Source organism: Ceratotherium simum, chromosome 22 (assembly GCF_057802395.1).
Source record: "Ceratotherium simum simum isolate JZ-2026a chromosome 22, ASM5780239v1, whole genome shotgun sequence".
Taxonomy (NCBI): Eukaryota; Metazoa; Chordata; class Mammalia; order Perissodactyla; family Rhinocerotidae; genus Ceratotherium; species Ceratotherium simum.
Window position 1 is genome coordinate 41,737,782 of NC_141921.1, and position 19,138 is coordinate 41,756,919.

General features: G+C 50.1%; 1 protein-coding gene across 4 annotated transcripts in view; it reads right to left on the minus strand.

Annotated features, from left to right (window-relative positions):
• MFN2 (mitofusin 2) overlaps window positions 1-19,138 on the minus strand; it is a 28,549-nt gene extending 9,411 nt beyond the window's left edge. The window contains exons 1-11 of one of the 4 annotated variants that reach the window (XM_087446802.1): window positions 18,892-19,138; window positions 17,568-17,705; window positions 13,021-13,199; window positions 8,426-8,561; window positions 4,791-4,953; window positions 3,973-4,097; window positions 3,147-3,255; window positions 2,954-3,061; window positions 1,686-1,839; window positions 1,383-1,450; window positions 1,135-1,256 (exon numbers count right to left, since the gene is read on the minus strand). In XM_087446802.1, the coding sequence (XP_087302928.1) occupies window positions 1,135-1,256; window positions 1,383-1,450; window positions 1,686-1,839; window positions 2,954-3,061; window positions 3,147-3,255; window positions 3,973-4,097; window positions 4,791-4,953; window positions 8,426-8,561; window positions 13,021-13,195 (1,160 nt within the window). In that variant the 5' untranslated portion in view covers window positions 13,196-13,199; window positions 17,568-17,705; window positions 18,892-19,138. Of the gene's footprint in view, window positions 1-1,134; window positions 1,257-1,382; window positions 1,451-1,685; window positions 1,840-2,953; window positions 3,062-3,146; window positions 3,256-3,972; window positions 4,098-4,790; window positions 4,954-8,425; window positions 8,562-13,020; window positions 13,200-17,091; window positions 17,268-17,567; window positions 17,706-18,891 lie in introns of those variants that run through there. The other 3 variants (XM_087446803.1, XM_087446801.1, XM_087446804.1) reach the window with 3 other exon arrangements.

A 19,138-nucleotide genomic window follows, 5' to 3' on the forward strand; every position in this document is an offset into this window, starting at 1 on the left:
AGCACGTACAGAGCAACATTATGTAATCTTCAGGATTTACATAAAAAGTCCTTTTTAAAAGGGATGATAGGACTACACACCAGGGGCCGGCCCAGTGGCGTCATGGTTAAGTTCGAGCATTCCACTTCGGCAGCCTGGGGTTGGCTAGTTCAGATCCTGGGCGCAGACCTCCTCACTGCTCATCAAGCCGTACTGAGGCGGCGTCCCACATAGAAAAGCTACAACTCTACAACTATGACACACAACTACGTACCGGGGCTTTGGGGAGAAAAAAGAAAAAAGAGGAAGATGGGAAACAGATGTTTGCACAGGGCCAATCTTCCTCAAAAAAAAAAAAAATCAATAAAAAAAAGACTACATGCCAAATTCATGATCATAGTTGCCTCTGAGGAGGGGGCAGAGTGACACTGGGACAGACGCTGAAGAATCAAAGGGTATTTAACACTTGTGTTTTATTTTAACTTTATTTTTTGTGTGTGTGAGGAACATCAGCCCTGAGCTAACATCCAATGCCAATCCTCCTCTTTTTGCCGAGGAAGATTGGCCCTAGGCTAACATCTCTGCCCATCTTCCTCTACATTTTTTTTATATGGGACACCGCCACAGCACGGCTTGACAAGCGGTGCGTTGGTGTGCGCCCAGGATCCGAACCTGCGAACCATGGGCCGCCAAAGCGGAGCATGTGCATTTAACCACTGCGCCACCAGGCCGGCCCCTATTTTAACTTTAATGTAGAGCAAACACTGACATCAATTCCGTGTGGTGGAAGCAAAGCATTTTTATATTATTCTTTGTACTTTCCTCTATTTTAATTTCTCCAAAAAAAAGTTATTTTTAAAAAAACGTGTTTTGCTTTAGGCTCTGAGAAGGGCTGCCATGTGGTGCTGGACTGAGGCCTCCGACGCGGGCTTGTGGGGGTGGCATTTTTGAAGCACACTGCACAGGCCAGGTGAGATGGACAGGCACCCAACGGCCCTGATCAATAGGCTGCTCCATGTGGACCTAACGCGGCCTGGTGGGAACCCAGAAACCCAGCTCAGCAGGCAGGGCTCTGACCTGGGCACAGCCCCGGTAGGTATGCGGCCAGCACTTCTCAGCACTCCCCTCCGCCTGTCCGTGGTCTCGGGTCCTTACCGCTGCTCCTGGGCCGCAATGTGCAGAGAGTCCATGATGAGGCGAACTGCCTCCGCAATCTGCTTGGCCCGGACCGTGTGCTGCTCAAATTTGGTCTTCACTGCAGACTGGGAGATGCACTCCTGGAACAGACAAGAGGCGCTGAGGGAGGCCGAGGCCACCAGAGGTCCCCAGCAAAGGGCCAGGCTCATGGCCAGTGAGAGCTGGGGAGGCACAGAATCGCCAGATACCAGAATCAAAGGACTCACCTCAAACCTCCTCTCAAAATTCTGAAACTCAAACATCCTCACTTGAAAGCCTTCTGCAAGAGCGCCCCCTAGGAGAATTGCACCGCATTAGTCTGGAAATAACTTGGCAGTGAAGGAAAATGGTGAAAATCCCCAAAGCCAAGACTACTGGGCACCTGGCTAAACACTGGCTAGGAAGCAAAGAGCTGCTCACTCAAGGCCCTTCTCATCATCTCAATCTCAGAACGATTTTCTACCAGCTGACTTAGCATTAGACCAAACGTCTCAAACATCAGGGAAAAGAGAAGTTTGTTCCATCGTCACCTCCTTCGGGCATGCCCTGGGCCTTCTGGATCCTGGCGTTGAGCACCTCCTTGGCAGACACAAAGAAGATGCGGTCTCCAGCCTGGCCTCGATCCACCACGCCCAACTCATCCACCAGGAAGCTGGTACAACGCTCCATGTGCTGCCGCCGCACCTGGAGCCCAAGCAGACAGGTGCATGTGACCAGGTGGCATGTGGGTGGGCCCCTCCTGATGGAGCCCACAGCCCCCAACTGCCTCTTTTCTAAAATAAGGTGATATATTCACATTGTTCAGTATTCACAAGGTACAAACACACAAACCATCTCCACCATCTCTGTTCTCTAGCCACGAAGCTCCCTAGAATCAATATCTGGGGTTTTCTGGGTTACAGCCTGCCAAAGATATTTCATGCATATACAAGCAAAAATGCTTAAACATGCCCCAAATTGCCTCTTGTTAGAGCCTATAGAGTGTCTCATTTTGGTGCCCCAGAAAGAAAGAAACCTAAACCTGGGCTCTATACTGACAAGTCGAGTCCTCCCAGGGCCTCGTTTATAAAATGAGTGGGGGCCACCAGACAATCCTTTAGCTCTGAAGCCCTAGGGTTCTACCGTTAGAACTTACAAATGGTAACAGCCTGCTGTGGACACCCACCGTGTGCCAGGCGCTTTTCTCCATGTTAACAGATTTCACCCTCTCAGCAACTCTACTTATTACATCCATCTCACAGGTGAAGAAACCGAATTTCCAGAAAGGTTAAGAATCTACCAAAGTCACAATGCCCAGCGTCAGCCTGCTGACTGCAGACTTTAGCATCCAATACTACCAATCTGTTATTCCTTTTTCTTTCATTTCACACATAAAACATTAAGAATTGTGAGTTGTCAGTAAGAACGAATTACTCTCTGCTCCTCTTTTAAGCATCTTTCTTGGATGGCTTCCTAAAGCCGAGCCTATTCCTTAATGACTAGTTCTTTATGAACCAAAGCGAGCACTGGCCCCAAACAAAGGTGAAGCTAACGTGGTGGGGATGCTTTTCAGACCCAGATGAAAGCCTCTCAAAGAGCAGAGGCGTCCGGCAAAATGAATGGGAGAAGTGAAGAGAGTGTTTGTAAAGCCACCAGAAGAACCACAGTGACCCCAGGGAACACTTGGGAAACCTCTGGCGATGAAATTCCTTCAGGGAGTCACAGACCTCGTGTGGCCTGGGAGTAGATGAAGTGGCCCTGGGTAGACGGTGCTCACAGGGGGCGACATCCCCAAAGCCCTGAAAAGAGAGGCACCAACCTCCTCCATGTACTCGGGCTCCGAGGCGGATGCGTCCCAGCGGTTGTTCAGGATGAAGATGTTGGGGCGGGACAGGCGCTCGCTCACCTTGTGGAAGAACTGCTTTTCCTGGACAAGGGGAAAGACCTCAGTGGAGGAGGCGCAGTGCCAGCCGAGGCCCCAGGAGTGTGAGGAAAGGCGGAGGAGGGGTTACCGTCTGCATCAGGGTGGACTCCGAGTTGGCCACCAGCACAAACACATCAGCGTCCAGGCAAAACTTGTCAATCCAGCTGTCTAGCTCTGTGGTGACATCGATACCAGGGCTAGGGGACAGGGTAAACCATCATCAGGCACACAGAGCACGGGCCCTACCTTTCTTGCTCTGACAGACCTGATGCAGCCAGGCAAAGGAGGAGAAAGCCAGAGAGGAGACAGAAATTGGGCCTGGTCCTTATCAGAGGAATTTTTACTTTTTATTTCATAACCTTCCAGATTGTCTGAAAATGTGTTTTTTGCCACATGCATCTATCACTTTTATAAAAACATAATGATCTGTCATTTTACTTTGGGGATACACGATTAAGGGGATATCACATTTGTATTTATGTGAGCCCAGTAAGCATGACAGTACTGTATTTCTTAGTATAGTTATAACTTGTCCACAAAGCAGGGGCAAAGTGCTCCTTCAAGAGAAATAAAACCCAACATGTACCCCACGGACCCCACCACCATAAGCTCCCACCGCCAACACACATACTAACAGTGGGCTGAGGCTGAGAACCTTCCCAACTTCTGAGTGTCCCTCCTACCCCTCTAGAGACCATCACTGGGACATTTTCAGGGCACTGATGCCAATGGGTACAGTACGGACCCTAGAGGAAACCCAAGAGGCAGGAGGGTTTGGTTGAGCCAGACTGAAAGGCAGTAATACTTAAGCAGAGCAGCGACAGGGCCTGGGGGACCCTGGCCTGGATGATCCAGAAATGGAAACCTGGTGCCCTCCCAGTTTGGACCTCCTAGGGAGGCACTTTCCCTCTCACCTGTCCATCAGCACGAGGTCATCCTTCAGCAGTGGGCACTTGGAGTTGGGCCACATCACACTCACCAGGCTGCCAGCATGCAGCTGCTCGTCCTGGTGGAGGGCATGCGCCAGCTGGTTCACAGTCTGATGGGGAGGAGGGAAAGATAGATCAGGGCTGAGGAAGAGCCACCAGCCAGGAGATTGCCCGTGCTGCCTGGCTGCGGCACAGTGGCCCAAGAGTGCTGCCCAATCTGCTACCCCTTTTTCTTTCATTTCACACATAAAAAGTCAAGAACTGGGAGTTGTCAATAAGAACCAACTATTCTTCACTCCTCCTTTAAGTGTCTTTCTTGGATGTCATCCTAAAGCTGAGGGTGTTCTGCATTAATTCTTTATGACCAAAATGAGCATCTGGCCCCAAACAAGAATGCAACTGGCTCTCAGTAAAATAAAAATGTACCAGCCCCTAGCTGACATGTCAGACTCACAGAGCAAATGCAGGAATCGCTCTCTGGCAACATCCCAGAAAAGAACGAGGCACATACTCCCTTCATTGCCAAGAGAAGTTAGGCAGCCTGCTTTACAACACACAGAGCTCAAGACTCCTGACTGCTGACGCTCTGGGTTTCAGACCCTCCCTGGAACTCGCCTCTCCTCAACAGCTAGGCTAGAACACGGCTTCCTGTATCCACTGCAGGGGCACTGCCCTCTCCTGCCGGTCCTGTCACAACAGACACGCTGGCTGGTCTAAGCCCGGACCCAACCCGGAAGGGCTGAAGGTCAGGCCAGCATGCAACACGGGCACCGTCCCACCACGCTCCCGCCACGGCACCTCACCTTGACGCTCCTCTTCTCCTCGGAACCCTCTGTGAGGAGGAAGGCCTCGTGGCCATCCGTGCCCTCTACCCGCAGGAAGCAATTGGTGGTGTGGCCGATCCCAGAGGGCAGAACTTTGTCCCAGAGCATGGCGTTGATCACGGTGCTCTTCCCATTGCTTGTCCTATGAGCAGATACTGGCTGTCAGTGAGGCTACCCACACCCGCATTCCGGGTTTTCCTGACGAGGTAACCGGCTGGAAGTCCAGAGTCTTGTTCTCTGCAGTGACACCAGTGCCCAGACAGGCAGAGTGGACACTCTGTTTATGAAAATGGATGGACAAACGCCACTGGCCCATGCCTGTCATGTGCTCCTGGTTCATCACTGCAAACGAACTTGTAAGGGGCTCACACAGCGCTGTGCCAGCACGCAGACACTTAACCTGTCCTCAAGTAGGCCCGCCCCCGACCGCAAACCTCTCAGCATCACTATGGAGACCACCTGTCTGTCTCTGAAGGATAACCCACTCCTCTTCTACTTGAAACCACTGACTCACCCCCAGGGTGCGACCACAGCTGGATGACCCCAATGTCCTTGGTTTTGCACACAAAGCCTGTTTTGCTGCTCTTCTCCCATCATGCTCCTTCTCACCCCAGCAGAACCAGCTGGTAACTGCCGGCTACCGGGGAGATTACTGTTGCCTTCCGGGCCCCCCCCCTTTTTTTTTAAATATTTATTTATTTATTTATTTATTGTGTGTGGGGGGGGGGGTGCGCGCGCGCGCGCATGAGGAAGATCAGCCCTGAGCTAACATCCATGCCAATCCTCCTCTTTTTGCTGAGGGAAGACTGGCCCTGGGCTAACATCCGTGCTGATCTTCCTCCACTTTATATGGGACGCTGCCACAGCATGGCTTGACAAGCGGTGTGTCGATGCACGCCCGGGATCCGAACCCAGGCCGCCAGCAGTGGAGCGTGAGCATTTAACCGCTACGCCATGGGGCCAGCCCCTCTGGCCCCTTTCTGTATCCCAGTTCTTGAAAACAGCTCTACTCAGCAGACTCAGCAAAGTGAGGGCCACACCTCTGAGACGAGGATGAAGAAAGGACAGCCCAGAGGCCACACCTGAGGTCACAGGTCACTAGGGGCAGGACTCAAGGCACACCGCCTACCCCTCAGGGTCCCACAGAGTACAGAGCATCCGACCTGCCCCCATGCCTTTTTTCCTGTACTGGATTTTAATTTTTTTTAAAGGTGCTATGGTATAAGAAGAAACATATTTGGTCTTTGTCCCTAGTTCTTGGCACAGAGCTCCTACAACCCTTGGAATTTTCTGAGTGATGGGAGTGTCTGTTGTCATTTATAAGGAGCCCCTCTTGAGCACACTTGTTTATGCTGCTGAGGTGACTCAGGGTGAGGCCCCTAGATCGCCTCAGGATGGGCCAGTCACCAGAAAGACCAGGTGATCAGAGGGCTGGAACTTTGAGCCCCACCCCCAACCTCGGGGGAAAAGAAGAAGTGGGGCTGTGGAGTAAGCTCCCTAAGAACTCCTGAACAATGAGATGTGATGAGCTTCAGGGTAGATGACGCATCCACATGCCTGGAGGGTGCTGCAACTGAGGTCCATGAGGACAGATGCTCCTGCACCCGGGACCCTCCTGGACCTCACCCTGTGTACCTCTTCATCTGGCTGTTCATCTGTATCCTTTATCACATCCTTTATAGTACACTGGTAAACGTCAGTAAATGTTTCCCTGAGCTTTGTTAGCCACTCCAGCAAATTAATCAAACTCGAGGGGGAGGTCGTGGGAACCTCCGATTTATGGTCAGTCGGTCAGAAGCTCAGGTTTCCAAATGGCATCTGAAGTGAGGGCAGTCTTGTGGGACTGAGCCCTTAACCTGCAGGAGCTGACACTACTTCCAGACAGATAGTGCAGAAGTGAGTTCAATTTGTAGGACACCCAGTCAGTGTCCACTGACAACTGGACAATTGCTAGTGGTGTGGAAAACATTTCAGAGGTGCCTACTAGACCTCAAAGGGGAATAAGAAGGAGATCTGATGGCTAAAACTATAAAACTTAGAAGAAAACATAGGGGAAAAGCCTAACGACATTGGATTCAGCAACTTCTTGGATGTGACACCAAAAGTATAGGAAACAAAAGTATAAACAGATAAAATGGACTATATCAAAATAAAAAACTTCTGTGCAAAGGACATAGTCAACAGAGTGAAAAGGCAACTCACAGAATGAGAGAAAATATTTACAAATCATACATCTGATAAGGGATTAATATTCAGAATACATAAAGAATTCCCACAAGTCAACAACAACAAAAACAACCTAATTTAAAAATGAGCAAAGGACTTGAATAGACATTTCTCCAAAGGTATAAGAATGGTCAACAAGCACATGAGAAGATGTTCAACATCACTATTCATTAGGGAAATGCAAATCAAAACTACAATGAGATACCACTTCACACGTATGAGCATGGCTACTATCAAAGAAACAGAAAACAAGTGTTGGGAGGGTGTGAAGAAACTGGAACCCTGTACACTGCTGGTGGGAATATAAAATGGTACAGTAGCTATGGAAAACAATATGGTTCCTCAAAAAATTAAAAATAAAATTACCATATGATCCAGCAATTCCACTTCTGAATATATATCCAAAAGGATTGAAAGTAGGGTTTTGAACAGATATTTGTATACCTATGTTCACAGCAGCATTATCCACAATAGCCAAAAAGTGGAAGCAACCCAAGTGTCCATCATGGATGCATGGATAAACAAGATATGGTATCTATACATAAAGGAATATTATTCAGCCTTAAAAAGGAAGGGGATTCTGACAAATGCTACAAGTTGGATGAACCTTGAGGATATTATGCTAAGTGAAATACGCCAGTCACAAAAGGACAAAATACTGTATGATTCCACTTATATGAGGCCCCTAGAGTAGTCAAATTCATAGACACAGAATGGTGGTTGCCAGGGGCTGGGAGAAGGGAACGAGAGTTGTCATTTAACGGACAGAGTTTCAGTTTTGCAAGATAAAGAAGTTCTAGAGATGGATGGTGGTGATGGCTGCACAACAATGTGAATGTATGTAACACTACTGAACTGTACACTTAAGAATGGTGATGATGGGGGCCGGCCCCATGGCTTAGCGGTTAAGGGCGTGCGCTCCGCTACTGGCGACCTGGGTTCGATCCCGGGCGCGCACCGACGCACCACTTCTCCAGCCATGCTGAGGCTGCGTCCCACATGCAGCAACTAGAATAGATGTGCAGCTATGACATACAACTATCTACTGGGGCTTTGGGGGTAAAAAAAAAAAAAAGGAGGCGGATTGGCATTAGATGTTAGCTCAGAGCCGGTCTTCCCCAGCAAAAAGAGGAGGATTAGCATGGATGTTAGCTCAGGGCTGACCTTCCTCACACACACACAAAAAAAGAATGGTGATGATGGTAAATTGTCTGTTATGGGTATTTTACCACATTTAAAAATTAAAAAAACAAAGGAGAGCGATGAACTCTGAGGCACGCCAGCTGCTCCCTGCCTTGGGGCTCAGACTGTGATCCTGCACAAGGTGCTCCCTCCCTCCACCCCTCCCAGCTGGGAAGAAAGAAGGCGTGAGGGCTCCAAGGACTCACCGGCCAAAAAAAGCCACTTTCATGTGCCGCCGGGCCAGCACCTCGCTGATGCCCCTCACTTTGGACAGGTAACCTTTGACATCCAGAACCTGTTCTTCTGTCGTGACAGGGTCCAATTCCGCATTCCTGTAGGTGTCTGGCGGTGGAGATGGAAAAAGGGGCACCAAATGGTCAAAGGAGTTCCACAGTCACAAGTCTGAGAGGGCCAGAGTCCACCACCACGGCTCCCTGCTATCGCCGGGCTGAAGGTTCCGATTCCCTACTGCGGCCGGAGTGTGGCACTTAGGAGCAGGGCTTGGGAGCAAGGCTGCCTGGGTTCCAGGACAAGAAAGTGCTGGTTCCTACCTCTTCCCAGCTTTGTGACCCCAGGCAAACGAACTTTTCTGGGTCTTAGTTTCCTCACCCTTAAAATGGAGATAACAACAGTATGCACCTCATGTGATGGCTACAAGGATTAAATGAATTAAAACACAAACAGTGCTAAGAATGGTGGCTGGGACACGACGAATTCTCGAATGTTAACTGCCATCATTTACTAACATGCTTTTTACTTAACAAATACTGACAAAGTTCTCACTACATGCCAGGCACTGTTCTGATCACTTTTCAAACACAGTCTCACTTACTCCTCGTCATTTACCAGTCACAGAGTTAGCAAACGGCAGAGCCAGGATAGGGAGCAGGCAGCCTGGCTCCAGAGTCCGGGCTCTTAAGCACCCTGTGCACCTTCCCGAGGCCCTTCCTGATCTGGCCCTGTCTGCTGCTCCCGCCGGGTCTCTTGCCACTCCCCTGCCTCCCACATCACCTCGCCATATCCCCACACCGCCATGCTGCCTCACCATTACCCTGGGCTTTGCTCGATGCTGCCCCGAAGCCCCTGCCCCCACTCTGAAGAACTGCACTGCCTTCAGGTGCTCTGGCCCCTTCCACTCAGCCTCAGGTCTAGCTTGGACTGCACGGCCCCCAGGAAGCCTTCCCCGACCCCCCCAACCTCAGTCAGGTCCCCTTGTTTGTGCTCCCACAGCACCCTGTACTTCTCTCATCTTAGCACTGACCTCACCATAGTGTAACTGCCCTCACCATAGTGTAACTGCCTAGCTCACCTGACTGCGTCATGTACCGTGTGAGGGCCAAACTGTCTGCTGCCAGCACCCAATGCTCAGCAGGTGCACAATGTCTGCTAAGCGAACGGACACTGGGATCGCTGCACGGCTTTTTCCCAGTGCCCTTGACAGGCAGATGGAAAACAAATTATGACAGAAGGGGATAACTGAGCAAGATCCTGCCCCCATCTCATCTAGTTATGTGTATGTCTCCCCATGCGATGGTATAGGGTATGATGGTATATGGAGGCGGGGCCTTTGGGAGGTGCTTAGGTCATGACAGTGGAGCCCTCATGACTGGGATTAGTGCTCTTAAAAAAGAGACCCCAGAGAGCCATCTAGCCCCTTCTGCCATGCGGTTACATGTGATGTTACAGAGAAAAGACATCAACCTAGGGAGCCAGCCCTCACCAAACACCAAATCTGCTGGTGCCTTTTCGTTGGACTTTCCAGCATCCAGAACTGTGAGAAATACATTTCTGTTGTTTCTAAGCTACCCAGTCTACGGTATTTCTGTTATAGCAGCCCAAACAGACTAAGACACTTGTGAACCACTGGGCTGACAGACCCCAGCACTGAGAACACTCCCACAGCATCGGAGCATAAGTGGCATTCCAGTGACTGCCCAGTGAGGCTCCCCTGCAGCTGGTGCCATGAAAAGAAGTGACCAAACCAACAAGGCCTCCCCATGTCCACTGGTCACACACACCCCCACCCATCAACATTCCTCCCTTATTTGGGCATATGTGGGCGTGGCCGTTGGAATGCACCTCGGAGGAAGTTGGGAATGTTTCGCTAAATTTAAAAGAAACATGGGCGACCCCGTGGCTTAGCGGTTAAGTGCGCACGCTTGCTGCTGGCGGCCCCGGTTCGGGTCCCGGGCGCGCACCGACGCACCGCTTCTCCAGCCATGCTGGGGCCGCATCCCACATACAGCAACTAGAAGGAAGTGCAGCTATGACATACAACTATCTACTGGGGCTTTGGGGGTAAAAATAAATAAAAATTAAAAAAAAATAAATAAATAAGTGTGCTTGTTCCCCTCAGAAGTTTACTCATGAGCATCTTTCTATATAATACAACAGTCCCTATCTCTGCATTGAGAAGCCCTTCCTATTTTCAGAATGCACTGTGACCTGGCCTCAATAAGAATTATTCAAAGTGCTTCTAGGAGGCATTTGGACTAGATATCAGATAGTGAGCTTGGATGAAAAACCAAAAACAACAACAACAAAGAGGTGTAGCAGAGGAGAAGTAACATAGAGGTGGACTCTTCCAGGTTCTTCCAATGCAAAAGTTATACCCAGTTCACTAGAAAGAGTCCAGTAAGCAGAGCACACGGACGAGGACAAGCCAAGCATGTGTTCAGGGAGCAGCAGGGGATACTGCAGAGTTTATCAGTGGGCACCCCAGAAGGAAAACATCTCCTAGCCATGATTTTTCAGAGACTGTGAGTGATAAAGATTGCATTTAAGAAAAGATTCTTAATAATCCTATGCTGTTCATAAATAAATAAATAAATGAATGAGTGAATGAATGAAAGAAACAGCCAGTAGACCGACAAGCTCTCTACCTGCTCTTAAGAGAACAGTCCCAAGGCAGTAACCATCCCCTCCCCTAGCCAGGGCAATCCCAAACACATCTCAGGATCACTCTAGTTCTTTCCCTTCCCGTCCACCAACAGGAACACTTCATATTTTCATAAAAAGAGAAATCAAAACACCCATTCCTGATGCCACCACATAAACGCCTTCATTAAGCACGTGTTCGTTGGGCCGGCCCCGTGGCTTGGCAGTTAAGTGCACGCGCTCCGCTGCTGGCAGCCCGGGTTCGGATCCCGGGCGCACACCGCTTCTCCGGCCATGCTGGGGCCGCGTCCCACATACAGCAACTGGAAGGATGTGCAGCTATGACATACAACTATCTACTGGGGCTTTGGGGGGAAAAAATAAATAAAATCTTTAAAAAAAAAAAAAAAAAGCACGTGTTCGTCCACAGCACCACGTGAGTAAGTGACTCAGAGCACCACGGAGGGTTAGTCTGGGCTCTGGGAGGACAGTGGCCTGCTCTGCCCCATCTCTGCATGCACAGAACCAGGCACACCACAACTACTGCTAAATAAACGGGTAATGAACTAGAATAATGTCAACCACCAATCTTACAACATTCAGATTTTTAAATTTAACAAACATTTAGGGAACAACTTCTTTTGCATCAAGCACCATGCTAAGGGCAGGGCATAAACAGTCCATTCTTAGTCTTAGTCTGTTCGGGCTGCTATAAGAAAATACTATAGACTGGGTGACTTATACACAACAGAAGTATATTGCTCATAGTTCTGGCGGCTGGAAGTCTCAGATCAGGGTGCCAGCCTGGTTGGGTGAGGGACCTCTTCCAGGCTGCAGACTTCTCATTGTATCCTCACATGGCAGAATGAAGCCAGGGAGCTTTGTGGGGTCTCTTTTCTAAGAGCACTAATCTCATTCATGAGGGCTCCACCCTTATGACCTAATCACCTCCCAAAGGCCCCCACCTCCTAATACCATCACGTCAGGCCTTAGGATTCCCACATGTGACTAAGGGGACACAAACATTCAGCCCATAGTACTGGACATACTCCCTTTCTTAAAAAGGCGCCTTAAGTAGCAGCCTGACATGTAAACCAACCAGAAGGCAAGCCACTCTAGTGGAAAGCAGAGAGTGGAGAGAAGTGCGTCCCTGGGGCACTTCCACTGAACTTCTAGGGTTACACAGACTAGAATTTGAAAAACCCTGGTCTCACCTAAGCCACTCTTTCACAAATGACAAAACCAGGGGCAAATAAGACTCAGATACTGGGTCTTCACTGACAATCCCAGGACCTGGAGCAAAGGTGAGCTGCAGCCTGAGAAAGCTAGTGGCTGGAGTTGGTGCTCAGACTGAGTAGGGCCCCAGGAACCAGACCTTCTCTGCTGATAGAGCAGGAACTAGAGGTTGGGCTCAAATTAGTAACTAGTGGAAAAGGTGTCAGTGACGCAAGTTTCCTATCCATAGTCCTGTCATCTAAAAATATCCGAGAGAAAGAACACCCCAGTCAGGGACAATCAACAGCCAGACAGCGCCTGGTACTAAGGTGGCCAGAACCTGGCCAAGGAAAACACCTGGGCTTTGGAGTCAGAGACACCTGGGTAAAGGCCCGCCATGTCACTTACAAGGTATCAAACAAATCTCAAAACCTCAATCTGCTTGTCTTCTGGACGGGGATAAGATTCACCTACCCCTTGTAATTAAATGAAATAGAATACATAAAATTCTTAAATGACAGGTCCCTTGTTTTCCTGGCCTAATCTCCCTGGAGCCCAGTTCCACATGATTCTGAGAGCAGAGCACTGCTGAAGGTGACAACCCATCTGACAGCCCAAAGGCAGGGCCATACCTCCTCACCCCAAGTCCCACCACCTCAATATCGAAACTGGTAGGAGTGGGCCTGGCTGAGCAGGTTGCCTGTCTTACCTTCGAGGAAGGTGGCGCTCTCCTGGATGTAGGCTCCCAGCTGCTCAAAAATGCCATTGATCTTCTTCTTGGCAGTGACAAAGTGCTTGAGTGGGGAAGCATTCACCTCAGCCATGTGTCTCTTATCCTTCTTAACTGTGACGATGGAGTTGCATCGAGAGAAGAGCAGGGACATTGCGCTGCAAGAGAAGACAACGTGAGTGAATCCAGGGACACCCAGCTCGGGAGGCTCTGCTAGGGGTATGGCAGGGTGCGGCACGGGGACCTGGGACCAGCTCTGGGGTCCATCAAGAACCCGGGGCCCTCCAGGACTAGGTCAGGGATGGTGAGATAAGAACAGCAGCTCAAGAGTAGGAAGCAACCTCTCAGGACACTCAGGCCAGTCTCCCTGACACACAGTGTGGGCGCTCAGACGCCGGGAGCCAGGGCCCTGAGTTCAGGCCCCACACTGGCCATCCCTTGCCTATTGAGCAGTGACAGGCCCTGCCTTGTCCGTTCGGAAAGAGATGGGCAGGAATCACGAGGTGACACCCGGAGAAGCCCTCCTCTGAGCCTCAGGCAGAAAAGCGCAACAGAAACCTCACGTATCTCCTATACGTAACACACCTAAGGAGAAGCACTGAGTGTTGAAAGCAGGGTGACGCTCAGGGTCAGTGACTCTGCCACCTGCCCCTGGCCACTCTGTTGCTCGGGTCCCGATGGCCCTAACAGATCTGTGTGTTTTTTTGTGTTTTTATTTTCGGCTGGGGGGTGGACAAGGAAGGGTGATCCTCAAATGAGAGAAGTCTACTTCTACAATTTACTTAAAAACATTTATTGATCTCTTTCACTATAAATGTGTGCACTGTAAAAAATGTGGAAACTAAAAGAAAAAAAACTCCATAGCCCCACCATTCTGCGGTAAGCACTGTTACATCTGCTTATCATCCCAGTCTGTCTCTGTGTGGGCAGCTCTCTTGCTCTCAATCACACACATCTTTGTAGCCTATTTTTTTCACATAGCAATAGCATGTTAGGAGCCATGAGGCTTAACTCCCAAGTCCTAGAGATCTTTGGTCAAAGTCAAAAGAGGCTGAGAGACCAGAGAACGTGGTGCCCAGAGGTGGCTAGGAATCTCTGGTCCCAAGAGTGAATGCTCCTCAGAGTTCCCACCATGCACAGAACTACCTTACCAGCAGAGCCCTCAGATCCTGGGAAGTCAAAAAAAAAAAGGCCTCTCCGAAAACTAACACATGGACAGACAGAACAGTTTGGTGGTTCCCAGGGGGAAGGGGGTTAGGGGGTGGGCACCAGGGGTGAAGGCACGCATTTATATGGTGACTGACAAACAATAATGTAAAAGTTCACAATGCTATAAACTATTATGACATCAATTAAAAAAAAGGCCCCTCCAAGGAGGATGGATAGTGTGCACAGCTGTGTGTGCCTGGTTCTACCCTCTCCCACACCCAGCAAATTCTTGTCAGCCACTCCCTCCCCAACACCCTAATCACAGCTCTCCACCCGACCCAGCACCTGCTCTATCTGAGAACTGAGAAGGCACTGCTCATGAGCAAAATACAGGAGAAACTTGCAAAGGGTGCCAAGGGGTGTTGAGCAAGTTCCTGAGAAGCAGAAAGAACATCTAGAAAAAGTGCATCATAACTGAAAAGTGGCTCCTGGGAACTAACCATCCCAAAGAGTGGGCAGAAAGATAGACAGACCCACAGGGAAATGGGAACCCACATGTTCTGCCTAAACCTACATATTATTTTGCGATGTTAATGATTTCTAGAGAGATGGGAGAGAGAAGTGACTGTACATCCATTTCTACCTTCCTCCTCAGTAAAACGCCACAACTGTGAGCGAGATTTCCTTAGCATGGAGGCCACAGGTTAAGGGCCTAAATAAGAAAGACAGTTGAGCTCTGAGAAGGGGCACTGGGAAGAAAATACCACCGGCTCCTCCAAAGCAGAAAAGGAGAGTGCACTGAAATCAGGCTTACTGTGGCCCAGCAAGTAAGATCCTTAGAGATAGGGAACGCACACAAGCAGAAGAGGAAAGCCATCGGAAGGAGAAGAAAAGGAGTCTGGGATGAGGTGTGAAATAGTGATGCAGATGGTAGATTCTGGAATCAGACGGAGCTGGGTTCAAATCGTCCTTGTACTATTTCTGGGCTGTATAAACTTGAGCAAGTTATTTAATCTCAGAGCCTTGGATTCTTCATGTGTACAACAAGCATGATACCACAGAGACTAAGAAGACATAGTACAAGCTCAAAGGTAGCTTCACCTGTTATGAAGCAACAACAGTAATAAACCAGCAAGATCAAGACTCTCCCCACGAACACCCAGGCTTCAGGGAAGGGCAGAGGCAACTCCACAACACAGCCACAGCTCTTCCAGCCCTGCCGTGTGGATCCGCTCAGGGGTGAGGAGCAGCGCTGCCTGGCCCCAGAAGGGACTGGCTTGCAGGCAGCAAGTTCCCTGAGATCAGCTGAGCTTTTAGAAGCAAGTGCTTTCAAGTTCTGGTCATTGTTTGCAGGCCCAAAGGTATGAAACCAAAAGCATTAGTGTTCAGTAAGTGCAAGACTCAAAGGCATGCACACTAGTAAAAACTTAGTGGGTCAAGGTTACAAGGTCTGCTCGGAGGTCAGCGGGTCCAGGAGCTGACCTGCTCTCACCATTCCCCGCCCGGCAGCTGCGTGCCCCAAACCTCTCGCGTGGAACCTACCGCCAACCCCTCTAAGCTCTGGCTGATTTCTCTGGCTCTGTCCATTCCCTAGCTGAGAGTCTGTGTTTGTGTTGCACGTGCTGCTCTCAGCCTGGAATCTTCTTTCCTTTTTCACCCATTTGGCATACTCCTACTGTCCTTCTAGACCCAACACTAACGTCAGCCCTCCCTCACGTCTCCATGGAGGACACGCAAGCATTTTTACCACACTCTGTCTCCTCATCTAGTCTATGAGCTTCTGGAAAGCCAGTCTCTGGTCACTACCTATTTCCATTTCTACTTTCCTCCTCCACAACTGAGACATGGTTTGAATCAGTGAATGCCCCTTAAGGAGACGACCTTCTTACACTTCCAGTCCTGGAATACACAAATCTAGTTTTTTCTTAAAAAGCAACTTTTGGCTAAGCATCTGTTTCTTAGTATTTGGAGCTCAGTGAGTCAAGAGAGTTGAATAAACTCTTCAGATTCCAGAATTTAATCCTTCTCAAGAGTAAGCTGGACATACATACATGCGCAAACAGACCAAAGTTGCAAAATACACGCACACAAGCCAAGACAGGGCCCCCACTATCTTGAGGCTTCGCCTGCTGGCTTCCTACTCTACAGAGTGGTAGAGCAGCTGGGTTCCTGTTCCTCCTCTGGAAAGCTCTGATAGTCCTTACTTCTCTGCAGGCCTCACCACAGGCATGCGGGGCCGCTCCTCCAGGCATAGCTGGGCCAGAGTCCAGCTCTAGTATCAGTCATACACTAAGCAGCATGCTTCGAGCTGTTGTAACTGCCAGAAAGTGCTCTTGAAGTTACGGTTTCAGATAGTTTATGGCAGCAGTTGCCAAAGTGTGGTCACCAGGACTCTAGTGCACCCAATGTTCCATGTAAAAAGGGTTCCACTGTAGAATCAATTTTTAAAACACTATATGCTATGGTCCCCCTCCACTGGAGCACATGAGCACAGTAAAGACTTTGGGAAGGAAGGCCTGTTGTAAAGACATTAGTTTAACTGTATTTAATGTACCACTTGGCAAATTTACCTGAAAAAACTCTTCTTCTGTGTAACAGTTTTTAAAATCCTGAAGGTCATACTTTGGGAAAAGCCTCATTCATCCCGGTAGTCTCCCACTCCCACCCCAAAAAAGTGCTGGGGGCACAGTATTAACAGATATTAACCTAAGACCAGAATCAAACCCAATTCTAAACTGAAACTGCTATTAGCACTCCAAAGTAATCAACAGCTTTACCTCAACCTAGGCTATTAGTTGAGGAGGATTAGGTGTCTTGGGAGTAGGGATAGCAATAGCAAAGTTCACTGCAAGGTGTGTTTGGATCCCAAGCACAGTCCCTGAATCCACACCACCTCCTTACCCAGTTTTATGCACAGCAACTCCTAGCAGGGAAAATAAAATGGATCCACGGATCGTCTGCTGGCACAACTGGAACAGAGGAGAAGCTGAGAGATTGAAACAAAAGAGTATACAGGATAAAGGGGGCAGAGCAGACTTGGAAGAGCTGTGGTAAGGAGCCAACCTCTGCCAGGCAGAGAGGGGAAGGGAGGAGCCAGCACAGCAGAGAACAAACAAGGGAGGTAGAGACATTCTTCAGGGAGCCCAGAGATCCCACCACTTTCTGAACTATCAACCTTTAAACAGGCTCTCTCAGCAACCAGTGAAATCCTCCATGGAAGCAGAAAGGAGACACAGTTTTTTCAACACAGGCTGGAAAACTCGGACTCTGTGCAAAGATGACCCCATCCAAGAGACCTGCCACTGGACAGCCAGAGGAGCACACACCTTTTCACTCAACCCAGATCCAAGGTGCCACATGTCACACCCACCACTTACTTTTTGGATGGTGAGAGACCTTCACAGGGTGGGCATCATGGACATGGCTGGAGTCAAAAAGACGTAAAGAATTTGAGTTCTCCTCTTCAATATAGGTTGAAGTTGGTTACTAATTGTGTTGACTCCAATTCTGACTTACTGAGGGAAAAAAAAAAGAGACATGTCAACAGGCAGCAAAAAAACTGGTGTGCCAAACATGTCTAAGCAGGTTTAAAAGGCAAACAAACTCATCCCTGAGGGAAGCTGACTCAGTGAGTTACTGGGGTGGTATGTGAGGAAGTGCCCTGGGGAGAAACACAACACACAGGTGTGGGGCCAACCCTGGGTGTGCACAAACACATGTTCAGCCACGTGCTGGTGAGTGGCAGGGGCCCTGGTAAAGGCACATCCAGAGGAGTGACAGGAAGGAGCAGGACAAGGACTGGGTTCGAGGAGTGTGGAACCAAGGACAGGTGGGGGTGAGGAAGAGAAATGGAAATTATTGAAAGCCTACGTGTGCCAGATGCTCTATGGTATCTTACTTAATTCTCAATTCTATGGTGCAAACAGAGGCTTGGAATACTTAAAAGACTTACACACTGCTAGTTAAGTGACCAAGCTGGGAACTGAGATACCACCTCCCGCTGACTGCAAATCTCATTTGTTTTCAATTAGGTGAAGTTGCCTTACTCCACCAGTGGGGGTGGGAAGGAGCGATATCAGAGCCCTTTCTGGGAGGAGGGAAAATGCGAACATAGAGAAATTAAAGAAATAGGACAGTGAAGGATTACAACAGAGGGGGATAGGCAGTTCTGGCTTCATGCATCCAAACAGCTAATTATTCAGTATCTTCTGTTTGTCTGTGTGTGTGCTAGGCGCTTGAGTTAGGGATGGACAAAAACAGTCCCTGCCCTCAAGGGGCTCACCGACCGGTGAGAAGTCAAACAAGTAAACAGACGCCTGTACCAGAGCAGTAAGGGCCCAAAGGGAGGTCAGAGCACAGCGCGATGGTGGCGAACGTGAGCACCTGTCATGTGCTGACTGAACGCCGGCAAATACAGGACCGGATGAGAACGGGAAAGAGCAGTGGTGGGATGCGGCTGGGAAGGCGGGGGCGACGAGGAGCCGGAGGGGACCCCACCCCCCAGTCCCGACTACCGTGTCCCGCCCCCTCCACTCAGGGCCGCGGAGGGCCCGGCGGAGAGGCCGGAGCGTGGGGCCGCCAGCCTGCCTGGACCCCGAACCCCCGGGGCCCCAGCGTCCCACCAGCACACGCCGGGCTGCTCAGGACTCGCGGGGCTGGGTCGGGCCTGTCCCCACCACCCCGGCGCGCTCGCCCTCTCACCTTCACCTTCCCGGCCTTGCGGCGGCCATCACACCCCCGACGTCACCAGCGAGCGCCACCCTGGGGAGAGGCGAGAGGAGGAAGGAGGACGCGCGCGTCACCAGCCGCCGCAGGTCTGCCGCTCTGGCCCCGGCGAGTCGGTGGACTCGGAGCTCAGCTGGTACGACCCTACCACTACTTATGGGTCAGGGGTCTGCCGGCTCAGCGCCCAGAGGGCGTCTCAGCGCTCTCGCTCACCGCGGTGGCG